This window comes from Solea solea, chromosome 10, assembly GCF_958295425.1.
Source record: "Solea solea chromosome 10, fSolSol10.1, whole genome shotgun sequence".
Classification (NCBI taxonomy): domain Eukaryota; kingdom Metazoa; phylum Chordata; class Actinopteri; order Pleuronectiformes; family Soleidae; genus Solea; species Solea solea.
The window spans coordinates 2,000,646-2,010,613 of record NC_081143.1 but is presented as its reverse complement, the minus strand read 5'-3'; the positions used below and the strand labels follow the sequence as shown (position 1 = coordinate 2,010,613).

Genomic DNA, 9,968 nt, shown 5'->3' with positions numbered 1-9,968 from the left:
AGGAGGGGGGGATGCGGTAGGGGGCGCCAAAACAAACCTGCACTGTTGTGGAAGTAAATAAATAAATGATGTCAAATCTACGTGAACTGAAATAAAAAAACAAACATGATATTTTTATTTTATTTTATTTTGAAAAAGATAAACTAACATAACATAAAGTTAATGATTGATCTGCATTAAAGGTCCAGTCTGTAAACTTTAATCTGTTTGTGACACACACACACACACACACACACACCCAGGACCATAGAGGACTGGAGTAAGGTCTACTTCTCTCTTCTCACTACGCCCACTGTGAGATTTGGTGGAGGATCGTGATGATTTGGAGGTTCTTCGTCAAAGCTGGAATCATCTTTTTGATGGATGCATGAATCAAGGATGGACGCATGAATGAAGACACGTACAAGTTTATCCTGGAAGAGAACTTGCTTCCTTCTGCTTTGAGCATTGTTTTTTTCCAGCAGGACAAAGCTCCATGTCTGTCTCACACCTCCATGTCTCACAGTCAGGTGTGGGTGAGGGTCCAGCAGATCCTGACCCGGTCCTGTCCAGACCTGAATCCACTGAAAACCTCTGGAATGTGACGAACCTGATCACAGAGATACAGAGACGCGTGGACACACGCGTGGACACACGAGTGGACACACGAGTGGACACACGAGTGGACACATGCGTCTTTGATTTGATTTGTCATATTGAAGATTTTCTTTTTTAATTTTCTGCAAACAAATGAAAATATTTGGAATTTCGGAGAAATTTAGTCAGGAGACAAAAATGTCCCTTTGACCTCTGAGCTCAGTTTAAATAAAGCAAACATCCCCTCACATGTCTGACATGATGTCCGGCTCACGTTTCAGCATCTTGTGTCGTCACGGTAACAACTCAGCGGGGATCTCTACAGTCCAGAGGTCACGACCCCCGCGGAGGCTGAGCGGCTCCTTCAGCCAGCGAGGATTCAGCAGCTGAGTCAGCGTTTTCTCCTGCACACCTAGCACAAGGGCCGACCGCTGCAAACGCTGGAGCTCCTCCCCCTGCAGGGAGGCGGGGCACTGCCAGGTGCCTCCCACATCCACCAGTCCTGAGAGACATGAAGACAGACAGGTGATGACTTCAGGGACATTCTGTAAAACGGAAAAAATCTGAGAAAAATACGTCTCCCACCTGCGACCACACCGCGACCGAAACGCTCGCAAGACGCCAACATCTGCTCGATCTGAGCCTCCGTCAATCCCAGCACATCGCCAAGCACCGCCCGCCACTCATCACCCTCCCAGTCCCGCCAAGCAATGTGGACCGCCAGAGTCTGGTTCTCCAGCGGAGCCAACAGGGGGCGCCAGCGTGTCTCCACCGTCTTCACCCCGTTCAGAATTAGACCAGCATACGGCTGACGGAAGGACAGACACCACAGCTGCACACTCATGTCTGTAAATGAAACGCACCCCAACACACGCCTGTCAACATTAAAACAAACACACCCTAACACGCATATGAACATTAAAACAAACGCACCATAACACGCACATGAACATTAAAACAAACGCACCATAACACGCACATGAACATTAAAACAAACGCACCATAACACGCACATGAACATTAAAACAAACACACCCTAACACGCACATGAACATTAAAACAAACACACCCTAACAAGCACATGAACATTAAAACAAACGCACCCTGATACGCCAACATTAAAACAAACGCACCCTGATACGCTCGTGAACATTAAAACAAACGCACCCTAACACACGTCAACATTAAAACAACACACGTCAACATTAAAACAAACGCACCCTGATACGCACGTGAACATTAAAACTAACGCACACGTGAACACTAAAAACAAACGCACCCTAACACACGTCAACATTAAAACAAACGCACCCTAACACACATCAACATTAAAACAAACGCACCCTAACACACACGTGAACACTAAAAACAAACACACCCTAACACACGTGAACATTAAAACAAATGCACCCTAACACACGTCAACATTATTACAAACGCACCCTGATACGCACGTGAAAATTAAAACAAACGCACGTCAACATTAAAACAAACGCACCCTAAAACACGTCAACATTAAAACAAACGCACCCTGATACACACGTGAACATTAAAACAAACGCACCCTAACGCACACGTGAACACTAAAAACAAACGCACCCTAACACACGTCAACATTAAAGCAAATGCACCCTAACACACGTCAACATTAAAACAAACGCACCCTGATACACACGTGAACATTAAAACTAACACACACGTGAACACTAAAAACAAACGCACCCTAACACATGTCAACATTAAAACAAACGCACCCTAACGCACACGTGAACACTAAAAACAAACACACCCTAACACACGTCAACATTAAAACAAACGCACGTGAACACTAAAAACAAACACACCCTAACACACGTCAACATTAAAACAAACGCACCCTAACACATGTCAACATTAAAACAAACGCACCCTAACGCACACGTGAACACTAAAAACAAACGCACCCTAACACACGCGAACATTATAACAAACACACCCTGATTCGCACGTGAACATTAAAACAAACGCACCCTAACACACGTCAACATTAAAACAAACGCACCCCAACACACGTCAACATTAAAACAAACGCACCCTGATACACACGTGAACATTAAAACTAACACACACATGAACACTAAAAACAAACGCACCGTAACACACCTCAACATTAAAACAAACGCACGTGAACACTAAAAACAAATGCACCCTAACACACGTCAACATTAAAACAAACGCACCCTAACACACGTCAACATTATAACAAACGCACCCTGTTACGCACGTGAACATTAAAACAAACGCACCCTGATACGCACGTGAACATTAAAACAAACGCACCCTAGTGCACACGTGAACACTAAAAACAAACGCACCCTAACACACGTCAACATTAAAACAAACGCACCCTAACGCACACGTGAACACTAAAAACAAACGCACCCTAACACACATCAACATTAAAACAAATGCACCCTAACACACGTCAACATTAAAACAAACGCACCCTAACACACGTCAACATTAAAACAAACGCACCCTAACACACGTAAACATTAAAACAAATGCACCCTAACGCACACGTGAGCACTAAAAACAAACGCACCCTAACACACGTCAACATTAAAACAAACGCACCCTAACACACGTCAACATTAAAACAAACGCACCCTAACACACGTCAACATTAAAACAAACGCACCCTAACACACGTCAACATTAAAACAAATGCACCCTAACGCACACGTGAGCACTAAAAACAAACGCACCCTAACACACGTCAACATTAAAACAAACGCACCCTAACACACGTCAACATTAAAACAAACGCACCCTAACACACGTCAACATTAAAACAAATGCACCCTAACGCACACGTGAGCACTAAAAACAAACGCACCCTAACACACGTCAACATTAAAACAAACGCACCCTAACACACGTCAACATTAAAACAAACGCACCCTAACACACGTCAACATTAAAACAAATGCACCCAAACATGCGCCTCTCGGGTGTCGCTCTGATGTGACGTGACCTCTCAGTTTGAACGTTACTTTATATGTGTAAAGAACGTAGTGGGTGTGTTTGTTTAGCCAATGCGTTGGCGCCGATTTACACAGAAGACCTACTCGTTCAGAAAAACTATCGATTATCATGTTAAACTGATCAGCAGGTAACATGTAAACTTTGATTTACCACATTTTTAAAGGAGGTTTGGGATGGACATTTTCCACTGTACGGCGGGAAACTGTCACTGACGTCACAGTTGGTCTCCAATTCTGTTAAAGTCGTTTTATTTTTGGCGCCAACAAACACTAAACAACTTTACTCACCACACTCCTGCGTTCACTCACTTCCGCGTTTCTTCTTCGACTGTCAACTGACGTCAGAGAGTCTACTGCCACCACATGGCGGTCAAAGGAACTGCAAGTACGAGATCCGTGTTGTAAGATGTAAAAAGATTCTAACAGTAAATAAAACCGTTTATATACAGTAAATAAATAAAAGTGATGTAAAAAACTCAATTTACTGAATTTAAAATTTCAATCATCAGTTTATTATTTTACCACCAACATGCAAATCACAGATCAATAATCAACACATGTCTACAGCCACTGATGACATCAATAAACAGATGAGTCACATGACCAGAACTGATTACCATGGTTACCATAGCAACCAACATGTCAGACATGTTTGCAGCTAAAGAAATAACAACAAACAAACGCTACCAAATATCAGTGAACACATAAATGTAAACGCATGGACCCCCCCCCCCCCGCGGGCCACGCCCCTCTTCCCCGCAGGCAGCCGTCTGAGTATGTGTGTCCTGAGGGGGGCGCTGCAGGAGGAGACGATCAGTCGGACCAATCCTGGTCCTCAGGCTCAGACTCATCCTCTGATTCACTGTACTCCACTGCGATGCGGCGTGACAGGATGGTGGCAACGTCATTTCCTGTCGGCTCACGTTTCTTTGCCTCTTCCTGTTCACGCTGCTCCTGGACCTCCCTCAGCTGAATCCCTGCCAATCAGGACCAAGCAATCATGTGATGATGTCACTAACTGTGATGATGTCACACACTCATGTGATGATGTCACACACTCGTGATGATGTCACACACTCATGTGATGATGTCACTGACTGTGATGATGTCACACTCATGTGATGAACTCACTGACTGTAATGATGTCACACACTCATGTGAGGATGTCACTGACTGTAATAATGTCACACAGTCATATGATGATGTCACACAGTCATATGATGATGTCACTGACTGTGATGATGTCACTGACTGTAATGATGTCACACACTTACGTGATGATTTCACAAACTTACGTGATGATTTCACAAACTTGTGATGATGTCACACACTCATGTGATGATGTCACTGACTGTAATGATGTCACACACTCATGTGATGATGTCACTGACTGTGATGATGTCACACACTCATGTGATCCTGACCTCGGCGAATGGCGGCCAGTAGGTCGCTGCGGGCGTCGTTCATTGGCACGTTTGGCTTCCTGCCATCTGTTGCCGTGGACAACGGTGGCAATACGGCAGCCGAGGACGGCACCTGGCCTCCGGGACAAGAAGGGGAGGGAACATAGTTGGCGGGAGGAGGTGGGGGAGGGGAGGGGCTGTAGATGTGAGAGAGGACAGCAGCGACACCTACAGGCCAAAAAAACAAACAAACATCATGTTAATTTTCTGGGTCAAAGACAAACAGAGTCAAAAATGTTGTTACCTTGGTTACCAGATGTATGGTGCACTGGTGTTGCCATGGCAGCAGCGTTTGTGAAACTCATCGTTCTCGATGATGACAACGACACGAGCGGCGGCGGAGGAGGAGGAGGAGGAATGTGACGGACACTGAGGGGGCGGAGTCATGATGTCACACACAAATAACAAAGAATAAAAAAAGCACTTAAATAAGACACAACGAAATATACAACTTCAAGTAAGTGAGTGAGGTTTTTAAATATAAGACATAGGACTTCAATTCATCTTCATCTGCTGATTCTATAACAATACACAACAAAAACTCTCCTCAGATGAAGCAACAGTCAGTGATGATACAAACATCACATTTCTATCTCATACAATCGATGTGTGTGTGTGTGTGTGTGTGTGCGTGCGCGTACTCAGCAGAGTTGGTCGGTGCTCCATTCTGATTGGCTGAGACAGTGAGTAGCAGTGGGTGTGGCTGGCTGCGGCCCAGTGAGTGCTGGCGGCCCGTTGCCATGGAGACAGCAGAGGTGGTGGTGGGCCGGAGAACGCGGTCCAGTGACTGAGTCTGACTGCTGCTCCCTGTCGCCCTGGTCACATGATCCTTCCCATCATGCCCCTGGGCATCATGTAGGTGCAGACTGGTGGAGAGGGACGGGTCATCAGACAGCCCATCCCTGAAAGGGCGTAGTTAAAGAGATCAGGTGACACATTTAACCGCAGTAGAGCCCCCTGCTGGCCACTCCTGGAACAGGAAGTGGTCATGTGGTCAAGTGTTTACCTGTCAGGTGACACAGAGGTGTCAGATGTGTGGTGAGGTGAGGGCGTGACTCGAGCGTCGGGGCGGAGCTCTTTGTCGTACGCCATGAGGTTCCACTCCTGACGTCTGTTACGAGCTTTACGAACCTTCACAGGAAGACAGACAAGACTGTGACCGTCAAAATAAAAGCATGGGTTTTTAAAGTCTCCTCCTCCTGTGGTAAATAAACAGGTTGGAATCTAATCAATAAAATCTAATCAATTATTTCTTTGATTGAGACAAACGAAAAAAAAATCTAAATTTCAAAATAAAAGCAGACCTTCTTTACTTCACGACCTGAAGATTCTTCCACCTGTTTCTGCTCCTGCACAGAAGATTAATGAATCAATGAATCAATGAATCAATGAATCAATAAATCAATCAATCAATAAATCAATCAATGTGTTTGTGTGGACTGTAACCTTGTGTCTTCTCTTCTCTTTGCGTTTGTTTTCCGTCGCCTGAAGCATTTTTTCTTTCCACAGGTTAAAGAAATACGACGAGTCAGTGAAGAACTTCAGAGCGTCCTTGTTATCATCCCTATACACACACACACACACACACACACACACACACACACACACACACAGGCCGTTTCTCAACACTCAAGTAAGCAAGTATGTACTTGCTTACTTGGGAAGTATATACTTGAGAAGTATGCTGGGAGTATATACTTGCCAAGTATGGAAGTACACAAGTATGTGGTTGTTTCTCAATACTCAAGTATGCGAGTATGTATGTATTGTTCTGCTGTTTGAATGGTGGCTGGCGCCAAGTGCTGCAGCCTCATTAGCGCCACCTACAGTGTTGATAAATGAACATATGAAATACTTTTAATAAATGCATATATATTGTTATTATTTTTACATTTTAAATATTTAACTTCATTTATTAATTTATTTCTATAAAAATATACAATACAAATAATACAATGTGGAAAATAGATATATTACAGCATTGTAGAGTAGTATATATATATATATATATATATGTATAAGACTTATAAATATTATACATTTATAAACTTATATAATATATAATACTCTACATATCTAATATTTACATATTATATTTAAATACAGATACAATGACCGTGCGACTTTAATATAAATCTAAAATTCCAGGTTAAAATAAATAAAACATTAATAATATACAAACTTTCAAACTGTCAGGTCAAAACGTTTCCATTAAAAACAAAATAGCACGTCAACAACAAATCTATGGATCACACCGAGCATCTAATGACAGCGACGTCTGAGCCAGCGGATCATTTCATCAGGACAGGCCGAGGTAACGCTGCTCTGTGCCGGGCACAGTGAGCACCGAGCGTCCGCAGAGGCGGAGCTGATCACCTCCGACAAACGTCGCTGCCAAACTATAAATACGTCAGATCTTCATACACAAACCACATGTTTGAATTCTAAATGACTAATTTCTCGCCTCAAATGATGTTAAAACTTTGCTCCGGGACAAAGAAAAATATTTATTTCAGATTTAAATTTCTATTATCTGCTGCTATGCTCCGCCGAAATGTATTCTGGGATACATGGCCATCCCAAGTACGCTTAAGTCACCTCTGATGCATACTTGGTAAAAATGGGCGGAGCGAGAACACTTCCGGGTTTGAGAACCGCCCTCACTGTTCGCTTACTTGAGATTTGGAACAGCACTTGGACTGAGGCTGATGACGTTTTCACAAGTACGGGAGTACGCAAGTACGCACAAGTATGCACAAGTATGGATATTGAGAAACGGCCACACTCATATTATATTCTTATATATATTCATATTGTGTGCGGTGGTTCATTCACAGATCGGCGTGTTTTGAGTGACACATGTGAGAGGAGGAGGATCCACGTTTAACAGTTCAATCTAACCACATGGATTGTGTTGTTTGTTCATGTTTCCCGTTTGTTGTTGTGAAGCGTGGACGCGGCATGTGCGCCGCAGTCTGTCCTCATGCAGTGAAGGTGTGGCCTTTCAAAAAGGCCTGTTTTCATTGGTTGTTTAAAACAACAATTAAGATATATATCGCACACCCCTACTTGGCGTTGACCTATGACCATGGCAGTGAGCTATGACCTTGACGGTGAGCTATGACCATGGCGGTGACCTATGACCTTGGCGTTGACCTTCACGTTGACCTATGACCATGGCGTTGACCTTTGACCTTCATTTTCAGCTATGACCATAGCGTTGACCTTTGACCTTCATTTTGACCTATGACCTTGGCAGTGACCTATGACCATGGTGGTGACCTATGACCTTGGTGTTGACCTATAACCATGGCGGTGACCTTCAGGTTGACCTATGACCTTGGCGTTGACCTTCATGTTGACATATGACCATGGCGGTGACCTGTGACCTATGACCATGGCGTTGAACTTTGACCTTCATTTTGACCTATGACCATGGTGGTGACCTATGACCTGCCACAGAGTGTATATTGTGTGAATTTGACCTGTAGGGCGTGAGGATGTTGAGGGGCGGCGGCTTGTCGCAGCGTTGGTACGTCTCCAGGAGTGGGCTGAGGATAGAGCAGCGTGACACCACCTGCTGGTCCTGGATGGTACTGCTCCTGAAGGCCTTCCTCATGTTGATGTCCTGCAGAGACACTGAGGACAAACACAGTGACAGCAGCTGACTCACACACACGCGCACACACGCACACAGAGTGTGTTGTCATGGTAACCCACCCTCCTCCACCGTGGAGTCCAGCTGTGTGACCTTCACTGCCAGAAGCTCCACCCTCTCCTGCAGGCTGCTCATCCTCCTGTAGAAGCTGTTGGCCTCTGTCAACAGATCACCAAAGATGTCCTCTGCATACCCACCTGCAGGGGGCAGCACTGTGTTACCCACACAAACATGACCACGCCTACTTACTCATGACCACGCCCACTCACTGAGTCCTCCCAGCTGTTTGATGACAGCAGCCAGGGCGCTGTTTGTCACACACTCCAGCTCACTGGCGACACCATCAGGCAGAGACCCGCGACACAGGAACCTGGGCTCGATGGTGCGCTTCACCAGCGGCATGGTTCACCTGAAATCAGGACCAGGACCAGGACCAGGACCAGAATCTGAGTCACAATCAAAATCTTCAAACAGAAGTTCAGATTCTTGAGGGTGACATGATGACCAGTCTCAGGGCATCACCATGGTAACAGCCTGATGCAGAACAGACCAGTGTTACTGTTGCTAGGAGACAGAGACAGTCAAGAGGGACCTGGTTACTGTGCAGTAATCACAGTAATCCTGTGAAATCTGAGTAATCGGATTACTGTGCAGTCAGAGTAATCTGATTACTGCAGAGTCAGAGTAATCCGATTACTGTGCAGTCAGAGTAATCTGATTACTGCAGAGTCAGAGTAATCAGATTACTGCAGAGTCGGAGTAATCAGATTACTGTGGAGTCAGAGTAATCGGATTACTCTCCCGGGTCAAAGGACCACTGAGCACCTGTACTTTAACTCCGCCCACAACTACAGGTCGAGCATGTAACAGACACTGCCATTCCCATGGAAACCACAGACATCGCCACACACACACACACACACACACTCATGCACACACACAACTGCTCAATCAATCAGTCTCTATCAGGCCCTGAACGTTGCGTCTACTGATGACGTCATCGTCGAGACCCTCACGGGTCGATCACAGCAATCGACTATCAATAACACTTTGGTTTCAAACGATAAGTGATCGATGAGACTGACCTGCGGAGGTTCCAGTGCAGGGCGGCTGCTCCTCAGATCTCACGCCGGGGATGGAGGCGTCGACTCGGAGGGAGGAGGGAGCTACTCGGCTTCTGTCGGGAAACTTCGGCTGCTCAATGACGAAGCTTCACTGTAATCCAGGGAAAGAAACGGAAGTAGG

The 9,968-nt window shown here is 45.1% G+C and overlaps 2 protein-coding genes across 3 annotated transcripts; both read right to left on the bottom strand.

Moving 5' to 3' along the window:
• Positions 1-109: 109 nt before the first annotated feature.
• zgc:110222 (uncharacterized protein LOC550336 homolog) lies at positions 110-1,749 on the bottom strand. Of its 2 annotated transcripts, XM_058641045.1 has the most exons (3): positions 1,162-1,749; positions 826-1,078; positions 110-589 (listed from the first exon to the last, which is right to left on the bottom strand). In XM_058641045.1, the coding sequence occupies exons 1-2, from the start codon at positions 1,493-1,495 to the stop codon at positions 870-872; spliced, it is 543 nt and encodes a 180-aa protein (XP_058497028.1). In that variant the 5' UTR covers positions 1,496-1,749; the 3' UTR covers positions 110-589; positions 826-869. The 2 variants fall into 2 exon arrangements, with proteins under 2 accessions (XP_058497028.1, XP_058497027.1); XM_058641044.1 differs by having other exon boundaries at positions 110-1,078; positions 1,162-1,748.
• Positions 1,750-4,082: 2,333 nt separating this feature from the next.
• On the bottom strand, positions 4,083-9,960 carry LOC131467243 (actin-binding protein WASF3-like). The gene is made up of 11 exons (XM_058641038.1): positions 9,809-9,960; positions 8,993-9,132; positions 8,786-8,920; positions 8,551-8,704; positions 6,512-6,629; positions 6,370-6,414; positions 6,072-6,196; positions 5,707-5,967; positions 5,310-5,434; positions 5,027-5,233; positions 4,083-4,579 (listed from the first exon to the last, which is right to left on the bottom strand). Exons 2-11 carry the CDS (start codon positions 9,123-9,125, stop codon positions 4,416-4,418), a joined length of 1,467 nt encoding a protein of 488 aa, XP_058497021.1. The 5' UTR covers positions 9,126-9,132; positions 9,809-9,960; the 3' UTR covers positions 4,083-4,415.
• Between the last annotated feature and the right edge of the window lie 8 nt (positions 9,961-9,968).

Bases quoted from the DNA above. Each gene is read 5' to 3' on its own strand.
- zgc:110222 (XM_058641045.1), bottom strand. From the start codon at position 1,495: ATGTTCATATGCGTGTTAGGGTGTGTTTGTTTTAATGTTGACAGGCGT. The intron at 1,079-1,161 runs GTGGGAGACGTA...CATGTCTCTCAG, and splicing joins CGGTCGCGGTGTGGTCGCAG to GACTGGTGGATGTGGGAGGC.
- LOC131467243 (XM_058641038.1), bottom strand. From the start codon at position 9,125: ATGCCGCTGGTGAAGCGCACCATCGAGCCCAGGTTCCTGTGTCGCGGG. The intron at 5,435-5,706 runs GTACGCGCACGC...CCGCCCCCTCAG, and splicing joins GCACCGACCAACTCTGCTGA to TGTCCGTCACATTCCTCCTC. The intron at 5,234-5,309 runs GTAACAACATTT...TTTGGCCTGTAG, and splicing joins CCATACATCTGGTAACCAAG to GTGTCGCTGCTGTCCTCTCT.